Below are 25425 nucleotides of genomic sequence, written 5' to 3'. Positions count from 1 at the left end.
TCATTTAGTTAAGTTATCAAAAATAAATAAATAAAAAACATACATATAACATACATTGTCACTCTCATAAAATGCAAGCTTTTTTCTTTCTTTCTGTTTACAAAAAAAAGAAGGAAAAGGAAAAAAAGAAGGATGGGGGGGGGGGGGACAAATGCGCTATGATAATGGCAAATCATTGAATATAATAAAACTAATAATATAAAAATAGGCCGAGCTTAGTCAGCAAATAAGATAAAAATCCATTTAAAATGAAAAACCATTAGGGGTCTGAAATGATATCATAATACAATGCAGTAGCTTTAAATTCATTCATTCAGGCTCTTTCTATGGGTTTAGTGATTTGGGAATATAAGTAAAGTTGCTCCAGACTATCTACATCTTGCTCCACACTCATATTTTGGACATAATACCCATCTCGTTCAATACTCAAAAGTCTTTTATGTACCCTCAATCACAGTCTAGGACATAGCTTATCTTACTGCAGCAGTATCATACCTGGGCACTCTTTGCAACACTGGCCAGGCTTACTGACTGGGTTGGCACAGTACATTTGAGGGCACACAACATGTGTACACGTCACACTTCCTTCTAGGCACACACATCGGAGGCATGGGTTGGATAAGGAGTTGAATGTCTGCCGATTTGAATATTCTTTGCCTTCATAGAGACAACGGTCACACACAGGGCAACAAGGAGATAATGGGGAAGGCACGGGATGACTGCAGTCTTGGGAACATGGAACTCGCTGACAGTTCACCAGCTCATTCTGTTAGGAGAGAATTTTTTTTTTTAAACAAAAGCAAATGCATACAAATTCTATTTTTTTTTTTTTTTTGTGATAGAAAGTTTCTGGTTAGAAAGATTACTCATAAAGAACCTGCAAGCACTTGTTCACTTGCATACAGTTATTCAAGGTTGGAGACTTGGAGCGCCGCTCAAAGCTGGAGGATAAGTGTCCCTACCGATATTCAGAAAGTGGGAGCCGGCATCAGGCACTACCGTAATTCAGGAGTGTGCATACATGGGGTAAGACGCCGCTCAAAACCAACCCAGTGCTTTAGATGTGAATATGGCTGTGTATAGCCTCAGCAAGCCCTGCTACAACCATGCCCCTTAACAAAGGTGACCTTTGTGGCCAAGCCTCGGTAGTCAGGGGCGAAACATGTCAGGGGGCATGGCCGGAGCAGCGCTGGGTAACTTTAATTTGCTTACAATTCCTGGCTGAGAAAGTATTAAAGCCAGATGTTCAGCATAACAGCTAAGCAACTGAGCCATAGTCAAATGATGTCCTCGATTTGAAGTAGAATTTCGTTGTAGCTGCAGAAATAAGCCATAACCCCGGTATTGTTTTTTTCAGTTGGGCGATTCTCTAACTGCTAAAAGCCATCCAAGAGGCCGATTAGCCGCTGGATCACTTTTAGATGCCTCCTCCCATTTCAGGTGGTTCTCGGGCTTACTAGAATGATCGGTGAGTCTGGAAACCGATCCGGCGGTTGCAGTGGCTGACCACAGAGATTAGCAAAGGAAAGATGGTCTCAGCTAAATTCTATGGTCTAGGACAGTGGTCTCCAAACTGCGGCCCGGGGGCCAGATGTGGCCCTTTGCTTGATTTTATCTGGCCCTTGGGGGTGCTTTTTTATTTATTGGCACCAATGAAGGGGCAGAATTCCTCCCAATGACACCAATGAAGGGGGCAGAAGTCCTCCCAATGAAGGGGGCAGAAGTCCTCCCAATGAAGGGGGCAGAAGTCCTCCCAATTAAGGGGCAGAAGTCCTCCCAATGCAGGGGCAGAAGTCCTCCCAATGCAGGGGCAGAAGTCCTCCCAATGCAGGGGCAGAAGTCCTCCCAATGCAGGGGCAGAAGTCCTCCCAATGATGGGGCAGAAGTCCTCCCAATGATGGGGCAGAAGTCCTCCCAATGATGCCAATGATGGGGTCCAATGACGCCAATGATGGGGTCCGATGATGGGGTCCAATGACACCAATGATGGGGTCCAATGACACCAATGATGGGGTCCAATGACACCAATGATGGGGGATTTTGTACTCCTGATGACCACAGTCCAGCCCCCTTAAAGTCTGGAGGACAGTAATCCGGCCCTTTGTTTAGAAAGTTTGGAGACCCCTGGTCTAGGAGAACTAGTTCCTCCGGTGTTATGTAAACAATGCCATTTTATTTTGAAAAGCTTTAGATACATTTTTTTTATTAATCTAATGCTTTCTATTGTAGAGGAGAGAACCTGTCATCCAGTATTGTTATCGCAAGGGACGTTTACATTTCTTGCGATAGCAAAAAAAGTGAATAAAAATAATTCAAGGGAGAGTATAAAAAAAAGTAAAGCGCCCCCCCCCCCCATCCCCCCGTGCTCGCGCACAGTGGCAAATGCATATGTAGGTCACGTCCACAATTGTAAATGGTGTTCGCACCACACTTATAAGGTATTGCCACGGACGTTATAGGGAGAGCAATAATTCTAGCACACGACCTCCTCTATAACCATAAACTGGTAACCTATAAACCTTTTTAAAGTATTGGCTACGGAGATTTTTAAGTACCGTAGTTTAGAACCACAATTTTAAAGCATGACTTGTTGTGTACCTATTTACTCAGCGTAACACCACCTTATATTTTCAAAAAGTGAATTTTTTCCCAAAAGAAATTGCGTTTAAAAAAAGTACCTTTCTAGCAAAAAAACACTGAGTTTTACATATATGAGAAACGTGTCAGAAATGAGCTGGTAAGCAAGTGGTAAACCACATTTGCTTAAGTATAAGTTGATCTGCACTTATAGTTTTCTCTGAGTTCCCTAGCAAAATACCACAAATACCTGTTGATCCTGCCACTGAATTCCACCTAATTCAGCTGCCTACGATAGGGTGGCAACAGTGCTGCACTGTGGCTCTAAATATGTGAAATGTGTTTGCTGTGCATGAGTTTTGATAGACTGTCCACCAGAGCACCTTCTGATAGATTAAATGCCCAGTCTGGCATGGCATTTAGAAGGTTGGACTCACCCTACAGGAACATTGAGTGCACACGTCCCCGGGTAACTGGAAGCTGTCACCATTCTGGTATGTGCGTCCATTGTGTTTACATATACCAGTGCAGCGTGAGCAACACTCTCCTGGTAGTGTGACTGGGTGTAGACATGATACAGCTGGACATGGAAGGGACACACAGGACACGTCTCCATTCTGTAAAACGGAAATAAAAGATTAACAGGGCATTACAAACAAGTACAGTAAAACTTTGGTTTGAGAGTAACTTGGTTTGAGAGCGTTTTGCAAGACAAGCAACATTTTTAAATAAAATTTGACTTGATATACAAGCGATGTCTTGCTATAAGAGCGGCGTCATGTCACAGCTGAGTATAAAAGAGAAGAGAGGCGCCTCTAAGTGTAGCAACATGGTTACATTTAATGAAGGGACAACATTTAGAAACATATTGCTACACTTGGAGGCACCTCTCATCTCTTTTATACTAGTCTGTAGCTCCTGCTGGGTTTTGCTTCTAATCCCCATGTGGAGACTTCCATTTGTGGATGGACATTTTATGGTTACACAACCTGGTCACATTGCTATAATCTTTTTATATGGACTATAAACTGAAGGACCTGTGAATAAATGGTTGTGGAACGAATCATCTGAGTTTTCATTATTTCTTATGAGGAAATTCGCTTTGATATATGATACATGTTTCTGGAACTAATTATGCTTGCAATCCAAGGTTTTACTGTATATTTAAATGGTTTTTACACATATTTTTATATGTACAGTGCATCCGGAAAGTATTCACAGTGCCTCACTTTTTCCATTTTTTTTATGATACAGCCTTATTCCAAAATAGAGTAAATTCATTATTTTCCTCAAAATCCTACAAACAATACCCCATAATGACAATGTGAAAGAAGTTTGAAATCTTTGCAAATTTATTAAAAATAAAAAACAAACAAATCCCATGTAAAGTATATAAGTATTCACAGCCTTTGCCATGACGCTCAAACTTGAGCCCAGGTGCATCCTGGTTCCACTAATCATCCTTGAGATGTTTCTACAACTTGTTTGGAGTCCACCTGTGGTAAATTCAGTTGATTTGGAAGGGCACACACCTAGCCATGAAGTCCAAGGAATTGTCTGTAGACCTCCGAGACAGGATTGTATGGAGGCACAGATCTGGGGAAGGATACAAAAAAATTTCCTGCAGCATTGAAGGTCCTAATGAGCACAGTGGTCTCCATCATCCGTACAAGGAAGAAGTCTGGAACCACCAGGACTCTTCCTAGAGCGGGCCACCTGGCCAAAACTGAGCGATTGGGGAGGCAGGGCCATAGCCAGGGAGGTGACCAAGAACCTGATGGTCACTCTGACAGAGCTTCAGCATTTATCTGTGGAAAGAGGAGAACCTTCCAGAAGAACAACCATCTCTGCAGCACTCCACCAATCAAGCCTGTATGGTAGAGTGGCCAGTTCAATTTTGCGTCATCAGGAAGCTGCTGGTGCCATGCTTGTTAAGGTATTTATGCCCCCACTATTGAATAATAAATAGTGGGTGCATAAATACCTTATCAAACATGGCACCAGCAGCTTCCTGATGACGCCAAATTGATTGCGAAACACGTAGAGTCTGCTGGAAAACGACAACATCACTTCCTGCTAGTACCTGAGTGAGAGTGAGGCTTGGGCCGCACGCGATCACAGGGGAATACTTGTTGGTATATCAGCTTCCTATACACTGCTGGAAAGGTTTGGTGCCGGCCTATGGCCACTGAAAATTATCCTGATAATAACCAATAAGGGAATATAAGAAACCAATTGCTGATACGCTGACATTGTCGATACGATGACTGGGGAAGGCTTCAGGCTGATCCTTACGAGTGGAGTGGTTATCCCATAGATGAACCAAAGTTTACTTCTGGTGAGTGGCCAATTTAAAAGGTGGTGGAGCTGTCACACATTGGTGGAACACAGATGTGTGGAGTAACAGATGAGTAGTTGATTAAAGTGGAGGTTCACCCGGAACTAACATTTTTTAACCTTAGATTCCTGCTCATTTTGTCTAGGGGAATCGGCTAGTTGTTTTAAAATCGAAGCTGTACTTACCGTTGTAGAGAGCGATCTTCTCCGCCGCTTTCGGGTATGGGCTGCGGGACTGGGCGTTCCTACTTTGATTGACAGTCTTCCGACAGGCTTCTGACGGTCGCATCCATCGTCACGATTTTCCGAAAGTAGCCGAACGTCGGTGCGCAGGCGCAGTATAGAGCCGCACCGACGTTCGGCTTATTTCGGCTACTCGTGACGCGATGGATGCGACCGTCGGAAGCCTGTCAATCAAAATAGGAACGCCCACTCCCGAAGACCATACCCGGAAGCGGCGGAGAAGATCGCTCTCTACAACGGTAAGTACAGCTTCGATTTTAAAACAACTAGCCGATTCCCCTAGACAAAATGAGCATCAATCTAAGGGTAAAAAATGAGCATCAATCTAAGGGTAAACGTTTTTTTATTGGTGAACTCCCGCTTTAAACAAACATACAGTTGAACAACACTGAAGATATTCACTGGGACTTTAATATTTAAGATCTATTTCTTTATATTTTGGATTTTTTCATTTATTTGTTTTTTTTGATCTGCTTGGTGATTGTTTTTTGGGGATATAAGTTTTGCTTGTGTAGCGCTACCCCCGAAGGAGCCGCTGGTTTGTTGTTGGGATCGGCATATTAAGTTACCTCAAAGTTGTCTAGGGGTGTAGCTGATGAATAAGTAGTGAGCGAATGTCCAGTACACGAAGAAAGGTTTTCAAATGCTTTATTTCAGGCCCAACATAGCCAACATCAACATGCAGTAGGAAGAAAAAGGTTGATGAAGCGATAGAGAACTTTGCGGTATCAGGCCTGGATATAGAAAAAGCAATCCTGCTCTCAGTAACACAATAATTGTAGTCACCGTTCGTCGCCACTCTAGCCAGAGTGGGTGAAGTGCCCGCGGACAGACTTCTGCCACAAGCCTGTCAGCCGAAGTGTTACTTTAGATTTGCTGGGAAGAACAGGCCTCTGCCACAGACCTGGCTCTAGGGCCTCTGCCACAGGCCTATTACTTGAATGAGCTAAACAGACGAATTTAGCGAATCCTCCCAGTAGATTGAAAATAGGTCACCGGATGACAGCAAGTGTACCTGTCAGCATTCCGGTCACCAGATCCCCGATGGTTCGTTCAAGCTCTGTTGGACAACCGGCCCCGGGTTCTCCTCAAGCCGATCCCCCAATCGAGCAGCACCCAGCCTGGGATCTTCTCAGTTAGGTGGGGGACCCAGCAAGTCGCTGGGGCCCCTCTCAGCAATTTGGAGCTCCGTGTAGCATGCGACCCCGGCCTGGAAGGCCATCACCGGGGTCCGTTAGATGCACGCGCACTAAAGGTGGATGCCGCACCTGGAACCAGCGGGAAGAAGAACAAAAAAAGATGGCGTTTGTCACAGATATACCCCTCCCCAGCATGCCTTGCGAGGGAAAAACTCCTCCAATTGGCTGCTGGGGAAAAGTGGCTTCTCCAGAACCCCTCTAGCGCCACCTGTCGCCCAGGGGTGGAATCAACACCCCTGGAGCGCAGAATGACCCACAGGACAGTTCAGGAATGACAGCAGCCCATAATTTAGAAAATTGTGAATGGGAGCAAAAATAACTCTCCCATTCCCCACTAACTTTAGCGTAGTGCCCATACTGAAAGTAAGGGGGTGCTACACTTGGTTTTGTATTACTGAACACGTGTATAAGGAGTATTTTGATGGGAGTTTTTTTAGAGTATTCTATAATTTAATGTTGCATATCTGTTAATTTTTATTGCAGAATCTAAAGTCGCACATTCACTGCTGAATTACAAATGTTTAATACATACTAAAGTTAGCACAATTATCACTTTCTTCCTTTAGTCAAAAATAATTGAGGCTGTAATTGGTGCTAAAGGTCCTTTAACAAAGTACTGATCAAAGACTGAATACTTATGTACATGTCTTTCCTTTTCATTTTTTATTTTTAATACATTTGCAAAGAATTCAAACAAACTTTGTTTAGGTTGTCATTATAGGGTATCATTTGTAGAACTTTGAAGAGAATAATGAATTTAATCCATTTTGGAATAAGGCTGCAACATCACAAAACGTGTAAAAAGTGAAGTGCTGTGAATACTTTCCGAATGCACACTAATGTATCTTTTTATTACTTTTCCCATAAGCAACATCTATCAGCACTTGTAGTTATATTTATCAAAGTTTTCCTCTTCGGCCAGCTTAAAGAACTGTCTGCCTCAGTAAGGACTTGCAATAAAATTCTAATCAATAACTGTTTCTAGTTGTTGCCTCACCCTGCAAGTGCAGCGGCTGCAATCATCCTCAGGGTCAGGGAAGCTCTCTCCATTCAGACAGTCCTGGCCATTATAGTTACATCCATCACACACTGGACACATGCATGGATCCTCTCCAGGGTGAGGACAGTTCACGTTTTCACAGGCCCGAGGGACACAGGTAACATGCCCTCGCTGAGAATTAGAAAAATATATGCCACTAGTTAAATATTATTTAATCAGTGAAGATATCATGGCATTACTTTAGTGCCTTGGGTCTTATAGGTTCCTTCACTCACCATGCAGCGGCATTGCTCACATTCACTTTGTGGGGAAGTAAAAGCCTCCCCATCTAGGTAGTTCCGGCCCTGAAAATGGCAACCTAGAAACAGGAAGACAATCATTTTTCCAGGTCCATGAGCCCATCTGTCACTTTAAATAAAGATATAATACTCTAAAGAGGAATGAAGAGAACGTTGAACTTAACCTTTTTATACTAGGAATATAATTATATTATAATTTGGATATAAAGACACTGGTGTTGTCTCCTTTGTTTATGCAGGATTAAGGCAGCAACTGATGTTGTGAGATTTTGGGAAGTACTTCAAAATGAATGCTGGAAGCAAAATCTGTAAACTAACCCTTCCACAATTAGTAATCTTATAATCTTCCAAAAAATGACACTGTATAATTGACTAAAGGTGGTGCTATTGCAACTCACCTTTAAATAATATACAAGGGACAGTAACAATGAAAACATTACCCTGGTTAATCACAAACCAAGTGTAACTGGACTTCTCTTATCAAAAAGATACCACCAAACAGACCTCATGCCCCGTACACTCGATCGGACCTTTGTCCGACCAAAATCCTACGGAATTCCATCGGAGTAAAAGAGAACATGTTCTCTATCTAAACTTTGATGGAATTCATCGAAATTTCCAATGGAATTACTCCGATGGGGCATACACACGGTCGAAATTCCGATCGTGTGTACGGGGCATTAGAGGTAGATGTTACCCATGTTGCACTGGCTGGCCTGTGCAGCTCCTGGCAATGTTTTCTTCCCAATATCAAGCCAAGCTCCTGTGCTAAAGTGTGTATGTGTGGTGTGGTTCCCAATCTACAGGAATGAAGGGAAGAACCATCTAATTAGGTTCAGTGAATAGCTATTTTAATAGTTTACATGGGCCACATGCCATATATGCACACTATTTGATGAACGGTGTGGGGGGATTTGCTGGAGGTTCCTTTCCTAAATAAAGGTGTCTTCATAATATCAGATCACTATCAATCAATAATTACCTTGGCACAAGGGACAATCACATGGTCCGGTCACAGGATGAGGACAATTCATTTGAGGACACATCTTGCGGACACATTGGACAGATCCAGACTGAAAAATGATAAATATGTTTTCCAATTAGAGACACTTGATGAACTGATGACTAGGGAGGTTTTTATAATGCATATTGATTTATTACAGCAATATATCTTACTTATAAAATAAGGAGAGCTGCTTGCAGGTATAACATGTAGCAGTGCTCATCAACACTCATAGCTATGCCTGTTCAATTCTGTTGCCCTTTGACAGTAGCAGATGTGAATAGGAGCTGCTGCAGGTATGTGTCTGCACTTTATACCTTCTAAGAGCTATTTTTTTTATTTTAGGTAATACCAGGGGTGTTATATACCTGGCCCCCCACTGCATGCTTTGATTTCTCCCGCCAGCTCCTAAATCACAACAGGAAATAGGAGACAGTGGGAGGGGCCACAGCACGTTGCGGAAGACTAGGTAACCGCAGGGCCGATCCGCCCTATAGGCTCACTATGCAAGCCGCTTAGGGCCCCGCAAAGCTGCGGAGGGCCCCCCAAATTGCTAGAGGCCCCGCCTGGTGAGATGTCATTTTTGGCCCCTCACTCCGCTTCTCAACTCGCTGGCTGCATGGGAGAAGAGGTAAGAAGTCAGCACCCCCCGCTTCTCACTTTAATGTAAGATGTCATTTCCAACAACACCCTCTTTCACCCGCTTTTCAACTTTATTCTTTAATGTCACTGTCGGCAGCACCACCCCCCCCCCCTTCCACTTCTCAACTGTGACATGTCCTTTTAGGCAGCCCGCCCCCCGCTTCTCAACCTTAATGTGACATGTCATTTTGCTTAGGGCCCCAGGGAGGTCAGGATCGGCACTGGGTAACCGACACACCTGGAAGTGTTGGATAACTAAGGTAGCTGGAGATCTGAAACACAGTGGGTTTTAGATACTGGCAACTAATAAGGTAGATATACAGAGTGCCTTTGCTTTACCTCCATGGACTTACTGACAGAGCCACTTTTATTACAATTTTCACATACATAAATGTAATGACATAACAGTGTATGCTCACCCTGCAGGTACACTCAGAACAGGTTGGGTTGGAAACATCAGGAACAGATTTACCGTTAATCATATCAACTCCATTATACGAGCATCCTGAAAAAGGTCACATGAGAACAAATGATATAAAAAAAATAGACACATACCTTCCCATTATACAGTACATGTATGTTGTATTACTGAAAGTTTTTTTTTATATGAAAGAGAATCACATGGTACACTTGATATGAGCCTGCATACACTGCAATGGTGGTCTATAACAAGGTACCAGCTGGAGGTTCAAGTTCAGATGATCCAGCTAAATGTTAAAGCTTTTATCTATAAAATGTGTAAATTTGACAACTGCATAAGAACAATTCAGTTTGTGTAAAAAAACAAAATATAAAAGTATACAGTATAATCAGACTGATCAGATATCAATGTACAGGGCACAAATATCCCACAGAAATACATGTTGCATGGGGTGCCTGAAATATGATTTCTATATAACTGTAGACATTTGGGAAAATAAATTAGATTCTTGAGGTAATTCTGTACACCAACAATGTACAGAATGCCTGCAGGTTGCCATATGATATGATATTTGATTATTTTAACAGCTATACAATGTCTGAAAATTAAAATGGAAAGTACTATTTTGTAACAAAATGCCTCATATAGGGGTTGGGTTACTAAACTATTTTCCCCACAGCTTAGTAAATGTGGTGAAGCTATGCTGATTTCCATCAACCAATCATGTGCAAGCAAAAATGCTTTTTTTTTTTCCAGATTGGGTAGTCTTTACTAAGAAAAAATGAGTGCAATTGCACTTGTATTTGCCTTTAGTAATTCAAGCACTATAGTGTTGTATAGTGTATGTGTTGTTCTAATCATTTAAACCAGTGAGCGCCAAACTGTGGCTTGTGGGCTGGATGTGGCCCATTGCTTGCCTTTATCTGGCCCTTAGGACACTGTTCCTTGTACTGATGTTAGGAACTATTCCTCCCATGGATACAAGCATAGACGTGTGCGCACAGGGTGTGCCTGGGTACACCCAAATCATCCCATGTGGATTAGCATTATCCAGGGGTGGTACCAGGTGGGTGGTTGGGGGATGCCAGTGGCCAGTGTAAATGCCGCCATTATATTAAAGGCAAGGTTCAACTTTAGGAACACATTACACTCGTATTTAGGGTGTAGCGTAATATGCTCCCAATCAACTGTCTCCCACGACCAGAGCCTCCTCCTTGTGACAGCAGGTGGCATTCATGTGTGTTTGAGTTTTGGGGTGCACACCCTAATGCAATAGGCGGCGCACACCTATGGATACAAGGTACTATTGATCCCACTGATACAAGGCACTGACACCAACAATAGGCACCATTTATTTCTCTGACACCAGTAGTGGGGAACTATTCCCCCTAGTAACAGCAGCCACATGGAATTTTTCCTTCCACTGACACCAATAATAGGGCACCCATCCTTCCAATGATACCAACAATGGGGCACTATTCCTCCAACTGATATAACTGATATAAATGATGAGGCACTACTCCTTCCACTGACATCAATGATGGGGCACTACTCCTTCCACTGACATCAATGATAGGGTACAATTCCTCCAAATAATACTAATTATGTGGAACTATTCCTCATAGTTACATAGTTGGTGAAATTGAAAAAAGACCTGTGTGTTGGACTTGATGGACTTGTGTCTTTTTTCATCCTCACCAACTATGTAACTGAGAAACGGTGCCACCTAATTAGTATTATTTGGAGGAATAGTGCCCTGTTCCTACTGCCTGACAGGAGGACATCACTTTTTTTATACCGCTACCCACCAAGCCTGAGACATTGTGTACTCTCATTGATGCTGGGGCATTTTCTACCCTCACTGGCCACAGTCAAGCCCTCCTAAGGTCTGAGGAACAGTAATCTGGCCTTTTGTATAGCAAGTTCTGATACCTAATAAAAGAAAATCGGACAGGCTTTGCCTGTCAGTTCTAACCCTGCATATTTGAAGGGGGAATGCATTAGACGTGGCTTTGTTTCAGGTAAGGAGATGCCTGGGGACCAGATATCAGAAAGTTATACATTTGCTGAAATCTCCAATTGCATTGGCTGCAACAAGACTTATTTAATATTTGAATTAAATATCTGTTGTCCTGCTATAACCTCCTCACAAAGACATATTTAATATTTGAATCACATATCTGTTATCCTCCTATGACCTCCTCACAAAGACATATTTAATATTTGAACCACATATCACAACAATACATATTTGATATTTGAATCACATATCTGTTGTCCTGCTATGCCCTCCTCAACAGCTCGTTATAAACCAAGGATTTAATCTGAAGCTTTGTTACTGATAGTCACTTATCTCCCTACATCTTCTAATGCTCAGTGGAATGTTCTGATTCAGTGATGATCATGAGACACAGTTGCTAAATAATATGATAAGTATTAAGCAGGGATTTGTTCTCATAAAGCAAAATTAAAGAAAATAAAACTGTTAAATGACAATGACTAGGATGTTTTAATCAGAGCTTTACTGTCATCTTTCTAGTTGCGGTGAATAAATAAAAGGAAACAGGTAATTGGTTGTATTGGTATTAAATATGTCTTGCACAAATATACCTGAGCCTGAGTGTGCTATTTTTCTCCTTTTTTTTTTTTTGCTACGAGAATAACGTTGACAATGAAGGTGGCCACAACATTTGGCCAATATAACAAAACACAATACAATTAGATGGGTGCAGCGTATGTGAGATATGCTACGCCGATGTAACTTACTTTTGTAAGCTTTGAATCCACAAAGAATTTGCGCCGTAAGTTACGGCGGCGTAGTGTATCTCTCGCGGTGTAACGGCGCCTAATTCAAATCGGCGAGTAGGGGGCGTGTTTCATTTAAATGAAGCGCGTCCCCGCGCCGAATGAACTGCGCATGCGCCATCCCCGAATTTCCCGCCGTGCATTGCGCTAAATGACGTCATTGTTTTGACGTGGACGTAAATTACGTCCAGCCCGATTCACAGACGACTTACGCAAACGAAATAAAAAAATTTAAATTATACGCGGGAGCGACGGCCATACTTAACATTGCGTACGCCACCAAATAGCAGCTTAAACTATCTGCCGGAAAAAGCCGACTAGAGACGACGTAAAAAAATGCGACGGCCGCTCGTAGGTTCGTGGATCGTCGGAAATAGCTAATTTGCATACTCAACGCAGAAAAAAACGGGAACGCCACCCAGCGGACGCCGAAGAATTGCATCTTAGATCCGAAGGCGTACAAAGTCGTACGCCTGTCGGATCTAACCCAGATGCAGTCGTATCTTGTTTTGAGGATTCAAAACAAAGATACGACGCTGGAAATTTGAAAGTACGCCGGCGTATCAGTAGATACGCCGGCGTACTCTCTTTGTGGATCTGCCCCTAAGCATTGCATGTTGGATAAATGGCAGTCAGTCGTTTTACCTAGCAATTGATGGAAGGGAGGGGCGCCTTGGCTAATTGAATATGGGGTATAATTAAGGTGGAAGGTGGAGTGGGGGGGCTGGATGGCCTCGGTGGATACTGTGTCGGATTGAGGCTTGGTTCAGTAGAGCCGTCAATTATATGCAAAATAAATTCGGCAGGGAAATTCTTTTAGGGGGTTGGTGGACCATTGATCGATCATATTATGATGGGGTTACTGTGTACTCTGGGAGAACATTTTATTTTTTACAATGCATTTGGGTGTCTTCAGAGGGAGGAGAGTCATGCTTTGGATTTTTATACTTTATCTGATATCGAGGCCCGGGGGGCCAGAGAGCGCGGGTCCTGTGTCATCTAGCACCTACCCCCCAATTCGGGGGGTCAGCAATGGAACTGTGATTGGGCACGCACAAGGTCTTCATTATGAAGGAGGGGGATCTGATTTAATTTTAGATTGATCGGTAAATATTTGATGTATATTATTATTTTCTCCTGTGTTTTTTTTTGTTTTATTTTCTCTGTAAACCGGTAACTGTTTTTGGCCGGTAATTGTTGGTCATGACTCATGGCCAGTTGCTGTATTTATGTTTGGAAAATTGAATAAAATTTATTTTACAAAAAAAAAAAGTGAAAGGTGGAACATTAACTTGGGGGGGGGGGGGGGTGGTTAATAGTCTGGTTTGTTTGATACCATTGACTGTAGTGAAAACTGTACTATGGATTGTTGGGTATCAGTAGGTGGAGCTTGAATGAAGGATTCCCAAACATCAAAAAGGGTGTTTTTTCTCCTTGATACTTACCATCACACACAGGGCAGCATTTTCCAGCCGGAGTACTAGGGTGAGAACAGCCAGGCTTATAACAAGGCTTCTTACTACAGGTGACAAAGCCATCAGCACAGACACATCGGCTACATGAATCCTGGGGAGATGAAAATTCCTGCCCATTCAGGTAGACTTGGCTTAGGTACTGACAGTCTGTGGGAAAAAAAAAATTCCCTGATTATATTTATCTCTCACAAAGTGTTACACACAGTATTCACTGTTTCAATCATGTTATTCATTTATTTTATATTTTTTCAAAAAATTTGTAGTGATGATTTTTCTTTTCACACAGTTTAAAAACATAACAATTTGCATTAGAACACTAAACTGACAAATAAGAGTTACAGGACAAACGTGTTATGCATAATTGTGTAAAATTTGAATATAGAGATAAACATTAAAGGAAAAAATATTAGGAAAACCTTTCCCCATATAAAAGCAAAACCAATAGTAGAAGAAGAGAAAAAAGTGGAATAAGGTGATAAAATAGTGGCCCAAAGAACCCATGATTCTTATAAGACCATCCTTATACACCTGGCTGTATAGCCAGACAACAATTATCAGGTTGATTTTGTCTTGCAATATTCTTAATTTATTTTGAGTCATAATCTAAGAAAGCCTTACTAAGACCAGCTCGAAACTGATAATAGTTATACCTATCTAAGCCAGTAAATAAATGGATGGCGTTTGGGAAATAAATCAAAGCAACCATACAAAGTACCACCTCTGGGATGATTTTTTTTTTTGCTTCTACGTCTAGTTTAGATTTTTGCCAATGTCTAAGAGGTAAGTGAGCTGTAGTAAATCATCTTTAGATTTTAGATCTGAGACCAATATGCAGTCCAATTAAATGGACAGACGATATAGCATGGCCATAGTTGTGCCCAGCCCATTGCATTAGGGTGGACCATGTCATAAGGTCAGAGATGGGTGTCAGTAGGGCAGTGGACGGTGTTAGTGTTTTTTAAATTTTTTATAATTTTTTTCCTTTTTTTTAGGAGCACCTATGAGCATGGTATATATGAATTGAAGATCTATTTAAATCCCCATGTGCAGAGGATGTCTTTGTAGTTATATTAACTGAACTATTCTCCTCCAGTTTGAGTAGATCTGAGTGTTGCAAATTCAGAAAGCATAAACTGAAAGAGTTCACTTTAACTGACTTTGTGGCTAATGGAAATTCTCTGATGGAAATCTCTGTGATCATTTGGCAATTGTTACCCATTCCTCAAAGGAAAGGTAGGACCTGTGGAACATGTGAGCAATATCTAAACTGGAGACAAATGTAATATACATATATATATGTGTGTGTGTGTGTTTTGGTGATCACGCGAGAAACATTAGTAGTATTTTCTTTGAATGAAACTTATGAGTTATTCATCCCGGAGTAAAGATGAGAAACAGATGTCTTTCCACTCCTCCACTCCTTGAGCCCCTCCTTTTTCCTCCCCCCCTCCCACAGAGCAAAGGGAAAATGGCCCCCATGTCCTGGAATGTGAAGCCTCGTGGTCAAGAATAAACGTCACAAGAGGAGACTATATATGGATGAACCAATCAAATATACACATATGTGATGACGATTGCTTATGTCACTTAGTTTATATAAGGGACTGTGACCCTGAATAAATGCCTGCTGACTGGTGTATTCTAGTGTGATCTTTCTTCTACATGCATGCATTTACATCATCATAGATTTGGATCATTAGCAAGAATAGAAAATTTGTATCCTGGAATTGGACCAGGGAAAAGTCTATTACACAATCTCTTAGCCTAGGTTCACACTTATGCAAATTGGATGTGAGTTTTTGCATGGCAGGAGAGTGGGATCGGCTCTTAATGGAGCCGGCTCACACATCTCCAGGGCAGCCATGGAGAAGGGTCCCGTGTGTCTTTGGCTCAGTTTTGGGTCTGAATTTAAGAAACAATTTGGCCCTATTTGCACCTGAAGGGACGCACTGGAACCACTTTCAAACTACAGTAGTCCTGTAGAAAGCGACTGAGTTTTCCTCTGCAGTCTGTTTTGGTCATTTGTATCCCACCTACTTTGTAATCGATGGAAAACAGCATTTTTTTGTCTTTGATTACTTTGAAATTTCATCAAAGAATGGAATAGAAAGTTAAATCATTTGATCAAATAGTGATTTGTATGGTCAGCTTAAGGTTAACAACAACTAAAGGTATATTAGAGACATTAGTAATAAGAAGGGCAAATAACAGACAAAAGAGTGTGAAAATATGGGTTTTACAGAAGAAATTAGGGAGCCAAAGCAACATTTACAGCAAATATTAAGCACAACTTTACAATATATGTAATATGATTTACCTCTGCATTCTTTGCAGCATTGTCCAGAGGCTGGATATGGACAATTAAGGACAGGGCAAGTTTTGGGCTGACAATTGACGCTACCTTCCCAGCAAACACACATTGCACATGGATCTGAAGGCTGGGCGAACTGTTCACCATTAGCCAGTTCTTTTCCAGACAGAAGACATCCTAAAACAAAGTTTATAAGTTTGAATATATGATGCTATTCCATTCCAGGACAATCTTGGTATATGACATGATATGTAAGATATTTGTGGTTAATAAAAACATACTTTTAAACATTGTCAGTGAGCAGATGTTTTAATACGTTGTATTTTAAAAGTTTTCCCTTTGTACTAATATGGGCTAGATTACCAGAAGCAGAATTTAACTAATTAAATTGAATATCACTTTATTAAGGAGAACCTTTAGACAAACAGTTAAATATACAGTTGAATTTATATATATATATATATATATATATATATATATATATATATATATATATATATATACATATATATATATATATATATATATAGATATATAGATATATAGATATATATATCACACTTAAATGATTCAGGTCGGGTTATCAAACAAATTCTAACAGCATACAAAGATAACCTGAGTAAATGCAAAATTCAGTTTTTAAATGATGATTATATTTATTAAAGGAAAAAAGCTGTTCAAGTCTGCCGGTCTCTATGTGAAAAATAACTGCCCCACTCCCCCTAAATCATGGATGAATTGTGATTAACCACATTTTTTGCAAAGCAGAGTTAAATTTCACCCAGGCCCGATTACTGCCAGAACTGTTGAATCAAGAAATCACTTAAATAGAAGTTGTCTGACAAAGTGAAGCATGCTAAAAGATCTCAAAAAGCAACACATGCCACAATTTAAAGAAATTCAAGAACGGATGAGAACAGTCTGCAAAGGGTTACAAAGCCATTTTTAAGGTTTTGGGACTCCAGCGAACCACGGTGAGAGCCATTATCCACAAATAGAGAAACATGGAAGAGTGGTGAACCTTCCCAGGAGTAGCCGGCCTACCAAAATGACTCCAAGAGCTCATCCAGGAGGTCATAAAAGAACCCAGAACAATATCTAAAGAACTACAGGCCTCACTTGCCTCAGTTTAGGTCAGTGTTCATGGTTCAACAATAAGAAAGAGACTGGGCAAAAATGTCGTCCATGAGCGAGCTCCAATGTGAAAGCCATTGCTGACGGAAAAGAAGCTTGTCCCACATTTGCCAAAAAACATCTTGATTGACCCGAAGACTTTTGGACAAATATTCTGTTGAACCTTTGAGAAGGTGTGTCCCACTACATCTGGCATAAAACTAACAGAGCATTTCATAAAAAGAACATCATACCAACAGTGAAACATGGTGGTGATAGAGTGATGGTCTGGATCTGCTTTGCATCTTCAGGACTTAGATGACTTGCCATAAATGATTGGAACCATGAATTCTGTGTTCTGCCATAAAATACTGAACTTGGGTTATGCAGCAGGACATTGATCCGAAACACACTAGCAAGACCATCTCTGAATGGCTCAAAAAAAAAAAGCTTTTGGAGTGGCCTAGTCAAAATCCGGACTTAAATCGGATTGAAATTCTGTGGCATTACCTTAAACAGGCCAATCATGCTCAAAAACTAAATTACAAAGAAGAATGGGCCAACATTCCTCCACAGAAAGGTGAAAGACACATTGCCAGTTATCACAACTGCTTGATTGCAGCTGTTGCCGCCAAGGGTGGCACAACCAGTTATTAGGTTTAGGGGGCAATTACTTTTTCACATAGGGCCAGGCAGTTTTGGACAGCTTTTTCTCCTAATAAATAAAATCATTGTTTAAAAACTGCATTTTATAAGTACTCGGGTTATCTTTGTATGATATACAATTTTGTTTGATGATCTGAATCATTTAGGTGTGACAAATATGCAAAAAAAAAAAATCCACATATCAGTGGCGCCGGACCATGGATTCGAATGTAGGATGGGTGTTTTTTCACAATTCAGAAACCAGTGTATAGATGCCACTGAGTACATGCTACCATCAAAAAAAAATGCAATGTTACCATCACAGGAACGGCAGCAGTCTCCCTGAAGGGGATGTGTACATGGTGTTGGAGCACAAGGCTTCCGTTGACAGGTTACAGTGCCATTATTACAGATACAGTCTCGGCATTTGTCTGATGGATCATAGAAACGTTGCATGTGTCTGTATGTGATTCCAGTATATGGACAGTCTGCTGGTGGCACTGATAAAACAAAAAGAAAGCACACAGATACTCATTTTAAAATAAACTCTTCATCAGTTTGCCATTTACACTTAGTTCTACAGTAGTACCATGGGATGAATATAACAGAGCTGGCACTGCTTGTAGGGATCACTTAAAGTCGTTGTAAACCTCTGAAATGAAAAATGAACAAAGCATATCCCTCGATAGTGTGTATTTGCCTCAATCCAAAGCACATAGTGTGGTTCCTAACTGCTCTTTTTGCTGTCTGAGTCACTTCTGACAGGTTATGCTTGTAGGTGGGAGGCAGCGTGATGTGGCGGCAATAGTTCACACAGACAGGTGCAATGGAAAACTTGTATTGAAATAGCACAGCAACAGTTCACAACAAACCCGGTGGGAAGGCTGCCCAGCCAGGTTTACTCACTGTTTCCATTAACGTGAAGAGAGCGGGTATCAGCTAAATTGAAAGCATCTGTAAAGAGATCAGAGTGCGTCCTGGCCATCTTGTGCCCAAGAGGAAAGGTGTCCAAGGAGATGTGACCCTATACTTTCCCTCCTCAGCAGGAACTTCTCCCTTGCCACTATTACTGTTCCTAACAGGCCATGTACCTGTCTCTACTCTACCAATTCGCAAAATGCATGCCAAATCTGGAAGCCAGGACCTTAAATAGCCTCTGACTGATCCAAGATGGCTGCTAAAGTCACACGGTCGGCAACATCCAATAAGATAGCTTCCCCCCAGTTAGGCCTCGTACACATGACCGAGAAACTCGTCATTAAAAGAAACATCGTTTTCCTCGACGAGTTCCTTGTCAGGCTTGTCGAGAATCTTGTCAAGCTTTCTTTGCGTACACACTGTCAAGACAAAATCTCGTCGTTCTCAAACGCGGTGACGTACAACACGTACGACGGCACTATAAAGGGGAAGTTTGATTCCACTGGCGCCACCCTTGGGGCTGCTTTTACTAATCTCATGTTACTGCGTGTTAAGTAAAAGTTGGTGAGAGACGATTCGCGCTTTTCAGTCTGTTACAGCGTGATGAATGTGCTATCTCCATTACGAACGCTACTTTCACCGAAGGTGCGCTCCCATCTCATACTTTATTCTGAGCATGCGCGGGTTTCTAAGCATACACACGAACGTGTTTCTCGTGGTAAACCAGCCCGACGAGAAACACGCCGAGGAAATTGAGACTCCCGACGAGAAAAAAGAGAACTTGTTCTCTTTTTTTTCTCGTTGAGATCCACGACAGTTTTCTCGACGAAAAACATACACACGACCGTTTTTCTCGGCAAAAAAACTCTGACACCAAGTTCCTTGATGGATTTTGTCGAGGAAAACGGTCGTGTGTACGAGGTCTTACCCAGGAAACCCTTTTCCTTTTGACTTCCTCTCCAACAACAGTGCCGCTGCAGAAGAGCACCACCTGCAGTGGAGAAAGTAGACTGCACCTGCCTACATGCATACACCACAGAATCCTGAGGGAATGCCCCCCTCCCCAGTACACAGAAGATGATTGACAGCCTCAGTTGTGCATGTTTCCCTATGTGACTGTGTAGAGGTGGGTGTTCCTAGTCCCTTCACTCAGGCCTCAAATTACACTCAGCTTTGTTCTCTATGCTGTGCTGTGTGTGATGTCAATCTCCGCCCCTTGCCTTTTGTAGCTCAGAAATACTAAGTAAGTTGTGTGCTTTAGGAGGCTGTCAAGGAGAAGGGTACAGCTTATGTAGGAGGATTTGTCTCATCTCTGTTTATCACATGAGGTCAGTCACTTCACTGGGTATATGTAAGGGTTTACAACCACTTTAACATTAACTGGCATTCATATTACAGTGTACCCTCAGCCTACCTCCATGAATGGTATTACCTGGGCACTGAGGGCAGCATTCTCCTGGCACAGGGTATGGCTCACTGCAAGCAAGCGGAGGGCATCGCTTTGTCAGACACTGCACGTTACCATTCTGCAGACAGACACACAGTTTTGTCATTCATGATTAATCATTTCATAACAGAGAGGAAACACTGAGTCATCTACAGATATACAGAGAAAAAATGAAAACTGAATAAGATATTGTATATCTCTAAACTAAAAATAAAATATTGAGTGAAATGAAAAGACAGGTCAATGAGAAGCTCATGTTGAAAAACAAACAGTCACAGAGTTCTGGAGGCTAAATCTGCACGTCAGTCTTGCACAGTTGTACAGGCTTCTCTCTCCTACTAAAAGTGCTTACTCTGATTTCAATGCAATTTGTATAGAAAAACCTGTACCACCAGACTGACATCCCCTCTCAAAGCATTTCGATACACCGATCTGTCACCTCTCCTAGTCAGTACCAGCAACTCCCCCCCCCCAGTTAGAACACACCTAGGGAACACAGTTAACCCCTTGATCACCCCCTAGTGTTAATCCCTTCCCTGCCAGTGACATTTATACAGTAAACAGTGCATTTTTATAGCACTGATCGCTGTATAATTGTCACTGGTCCCAAAAATGTGTCAAAAGTGTCCAATCTGTCCGCCGAAATATCGCAGTCCCGATAAAAATTGCTTATCACCACCATTACTAGTAAAAAAAAAAAAAAATGCCATACATCTATGCCCTATGTTGTAGATGCTATAACTTTTGCTCAAACCAGTCAATATATGCTTATTGTGATTTTAACCAAAAATATGTAGAAGAATACATATCAGCCTAAACTGAGGATTTTTTTTTTCTTTTTTTAAATTGGGGTTTGTATTATAGCAAAAACGTAAAAGATATTAGGGGTTATTTACTAAAGGCAAACCCACTTTGCACTGCAAATGCAAACTACAAGTGCAAAGTGCAATTGAAATTGCACTGAAAGTGCACTTGGAAGTGCAGTCGCTGTAAATCTGAGGGGTAGATCTGAAATGAGGGGAAGCTCTGCTGATTTTATCATCGAAACATGTGCAAGCTAAAATGCTGATTTTATTTTCCTTTGCATGTCCCCCTCGGATCTACAGCGACTGCACTTCCAAGTGCACTTTCAGTGCAATTTCAATTGCACTTAGCATTTGTAGTTTGCACTTGTAGTGCAAAGTGGATTTGCCTTTAGTAAATAACCTCCATTGTGTTTTTTTCAAAATTGTCGCTCTTTTTTTGTTTATAACGCAAAAAAAAAAAAAACTGCAGAGGTGATCAAATACCACCAAAAGAAAGCTCTATTTGTGGAAAAAAAGAGCGTAAATTTTATTTGGGTACAACATCGCACGACCGCGCAATTGTCAGGTAAAGCAACGCAGTGCCGAATAGCAAAAAATGGGCTGGTCATTGAGCAGCCAAATCTTCTGGGGCTGAAGTAGTTAAACAGTTTAATATTAAAATAATTACTAAGGAAACATTACAGAGTGGCTTGCATTACAGAAACAACTGTCCAAATGTACCTACATTTATTGTATGAATTGGACTTTATCCAGCTGTTTAAAGTTGGAGTACCATCACATTTATATTCACTTCCCAACCTGGCAGATATCCTCTGGCCAAGACTTTCAGTGAAAAGAATCAGCTTAACCACTTAAAGGGGTTTTCCACCCATTTTGTAAGTTTATTAAAAGTCAGCAGCTACAAAAAGTGTAGCTGCTGGCTTTTAATAAACCGACACTTACCTGCTCCACGGCTCCAGCGACGCGCCGGACGGGGCTCCGCTCCTCGCCCCCCCTCGCCGGCCGGCGTCTTCATGCTCAGTGTGGGCACCCGGCCGTGACAGCTTTCGGCTTCACGGCCGGGCACCCACTGCGCATGCGCGGGCGGCACTGCGCATGCGTGAGCGGCGTGGCCCGGCGAGGCGCTGTCTGATTGGACAGGCGATCGCCGAGGACCTGTCACGTGTCCTGGGCGATCGCCTACAGCAGCCCCTTCCTGTAGGTGATTAAGCTTAATCGCCTAGGCAATTAGGCTTAATCGTCTACCCAGAAGGAGGAAGTGGGACAGGAAGTCCCACTCCTCCTGAAGCCCCCACTCCCCCCCCAAAAAATTACATGCCAAATGTGGCATGTAAGGGGGAGAGGAGTGGGTTAAGAGGAAGTTCCAAATTTGGGTGGAACTCCTCTTTAAGGACCGCCTAACCCCGATATATCTCTCAAAAATATTCCGATTGCACACCTTCCGGCAAAATGGCCAAGTAGTAAAAGGGTGCTGAAACGATCACCGGCTGGGAACCGGAAAGTAAATCATATATATATATATTCGCCAGCACACCCGGGATCATCTTAAAAAAACGTCCAAAAATGTAATGCATATCTATTGATCCAAAAGAGCAACGTTTCGAGGCCACGCAGGACCTCTTCGTCAGGCAAAAGATGATATGTCGGCAGAATGGCACCGGTCCTCAGAGCTGAAGAACGGGGAGAGCCGTATGTAAACACGGCTTCCCCGTTCTTCACTGTGGCGGCAGCATCGATCGTGTCATCCCTTTTATAGGGGGGAAACAATCGATGACGTCACACCTACAGCCACACCCCCTACAGTTGTAAACACACTTCAGGTCCCACATAACCCCATCAGCGCCCCCTGTGGTTAACTCCCAAACTGCAATTGTAATTTTCACAATAAACAATGCATTTTAAATGCATTTTTTGCTGTGAAAATGACAATAGTCCCAAAAATGTGTAAAAATTGTCTGAAGTGTCCGCCATAATGTCGCAGTCACGAAAAAAATCGCTGATCGCCGCCATTAGTAGTAAAAAATATTTTTTTTATAAAAATGCAAAAAAACTATCCCCTGTAAACGCTATAAATTTTGCGCAAACCAATCGATAAACGCTTATGGCGATTTTTTTTTTACCAAAAATAGGTAGAAGAATACCTATCGGCCTAAACTGAGGAAAAAAATGTGTTTATATGTTTTTGGGGGATATTTATTATAGCAAAAAGTTAAAAATATTGAATTCTTTCCAAAATTGTCGCTCTATTTTTGTTTATAGCGCAAAAAATAAAAAACACAGAGGTGATCAAATACCACCAAAAGAAAGCTCAATTTGTGGGAAAAAAAGGACGCCAATTTTGTTTGGGAGCCACGTCGCACCGGGCAATTGTCAGTTAAAGCGACACAGTGCCGAATCGCAAAAAGGGGCCTGGTCTTTTACCTGCATTTTGGTCCGGGTCTTAAGTGGTTAATTGGATTTTCCTGGTCAATCACTATTTTTCCCCCAGGTTGGGTCTGTTTTGGATTTTATTCTGTACAGTATGTCCAGATTTTATTTTGTACAGTATGGGAAGATGTTTAATATGAAAGGTCTTTTGGTGATCAGATAGTGCCTACATGTCCAACCACCCATTGCCAGTAAGCACCTTAAAGGGGTTGTAAACCTTCAGGTTTTTTCACCTTAATGCATCCTATGCAGTATGGTGAAATAACACCTTGCACTCTCTCCCCCCCCCCCCAAGCCCCCGTTTTACTTACCTGAGCCCCAAACTTCTGTGGGCGCGACCCTGTGTCGCTTTCCAAATGGCTTGTTGGCTCTTCATTGGTTAGATTGATAGCAGCGCAGCCATTGGCACCCGCTGCTTTCAATCAAATCCAATGACGCGGGTGCCAGGGGGCGGGGGCAAGTCATACACTCAGCGGCTATAGCCACCGACTGTATCACACGGGAGGGCACCCACAAGGTACCCCCTCGGGAGAGAGCTTCCAAGAGGGGTTAGCTCTTGTGGGAAAGAGCTGCGAGAGTAGCCCTGGGACCCCAGAAGTGGGCGAAAAACTGAACCTATAGTACCACTTTAAGTTAATACTCACAATGCAGTGACATTGTCTGCACTTGTCTGTGGGATGTGGAAAATCTGCACCATTGGGATATTCCTTTCCAGCGTAATTACAACCTGTACAAGACAAGAAATGCCAAATAACATTCTACAGTGAGTAACATGTCTTAAAATTGTATTGTAATCCCCTTCTTTGACAACACCACTAATAATCTTGGTTGACATACTTTTCTTTGCTTTAGTCCTGGTTCACATTGATGCTACTTTGAAATTGCACTACTTCACTTGAAGTAGCACAATTTCAAAGTAGCAAGGTAAGTGGAATTTCAGGTGCTACTTGATAGATATCTGTGTGGCTTCATGCACAGATGTCTATTGATTTCACACCTGAAATTGGCAAAAGTACCGTAGTGCAGGAACTACCTTTGCAAATCGGTGCGGCACCTCAAAATCAGTGTCGCACCGATTGGAACTGCCTCCAATTTCATCTCTCAAATCGCATGACAAATCGCTCCAATGTGAACCTAGGCTGAAACAGGTTTTGTATTCCTATGGAGGTGCAGGTTAATTGCAGGTCATAAAGAGACTAACTGCAAGTCAAAAGCATCTGCTAATGAATTCTGAAATGTCTCAAACTGATGTCAAACTGATTCCATCAACACAAACCCAAAGCCTTGCAACACAGGCCGTAACTCTTTCCATAGTGATTTCCTTTTTATTTAATAGATGGCACTGTAAGACAAATCAAACCGTATTTATGAGTGCCATACCCATTTCTATCACCTACTGCCCAAACACAAGAAGCTCTTAACTTTATTTTCTTTGTAACTGCTAATGGCGTGTGTTCTTTTTGCAGGCCTTTTTGTTGGTATATTTCCTAAGAAAAACAAGATCTTGTATAAAATATACATGTATAGGGTTGCATGCTCTATTATAGCAATGATTTTTAACCACCGGCCCATGCCTGGCCGTTTCCTCCCATTTCCTTTCACTCCAACTAACTGCAGACCCCTAACCTACCACAGTGCCTCGTAGCTCCTCTAGTGCCCCTCAACTTCTCACAGTGCCACCCAGCCTGCTGCAGAGCCTCCAGTCCCCCATGGTGTTTCTAACCTCCAAAAGGGTCCACAGTGCTCCCCTGCACACT

The 25425-nt window shown here is 42.0% G+C and overlaps 1 protein-coding gene across 1 annotated transcript in view; it reads right to left on the bottom strand.

Annotated features, from left to right (window-relative positions):
* LOC120931615 (kielin cysteine rich BMP regulator) overlaps window positions 1-25425 on the bottom strand; it is a 158876-nt gene that overhangs the window by 26133 nt on the left and 107318 nt on the right. The window contains exons 28-38 of the mRNA XM_040343229.1: window positions 24313-24395; window positions 20421-20514; window positions 18388-18570; window positions 16319-16489; window positions 13972-14148; window positions 9720-9805; window positions 8638-8728; window positions 7632-7714; window positions 7354-7527; window positions 3015-3194; window positions 496-766 (exon numbers count right to left, since the gene is read on the bottom strand). Of these exons, the coding sequence (XP_040199163.1) occupies window positions 496-766; window positions 3015-3194; window positions 7354-7527; window positions 7632-7714; window positions 8638-8728; window positions 9720-9805; window positions 13972-14148; window positions 16319-16489; window positions 18388-18570; window positions 20421-20514; window positions 24313-24395 (1593 nt within the window). The remainder of the gene's footprint in view (window positions 1-495; window positions 767-3014; window positions 3195-7353; window positions 7528-7631; window positions 7715-8637; window positions 8729-9719; window positions 9806-13971; window positions 14149-16318; window positions 16490-18387; window positions 18571-20420; window positions 20515-24312; window positions 24396-25425) is intronic.

The sequence above is a fragment of the Rana temporaria genome, chromosome 3, assembly GCF_905171775.1.
Source record: "Rana temporaria chromosome 3, aRanTem1.1, whole genome shotgun sequence".
NCBI classification, from domain to species: Eukaryota; Metazoa; Chordata; class Amphibia; order Anura; family Ranidae; genus Rana; species Rana temporaria.
This window is presented reverse-complemented; position numbering and strand designations above follow the sequence as displayed.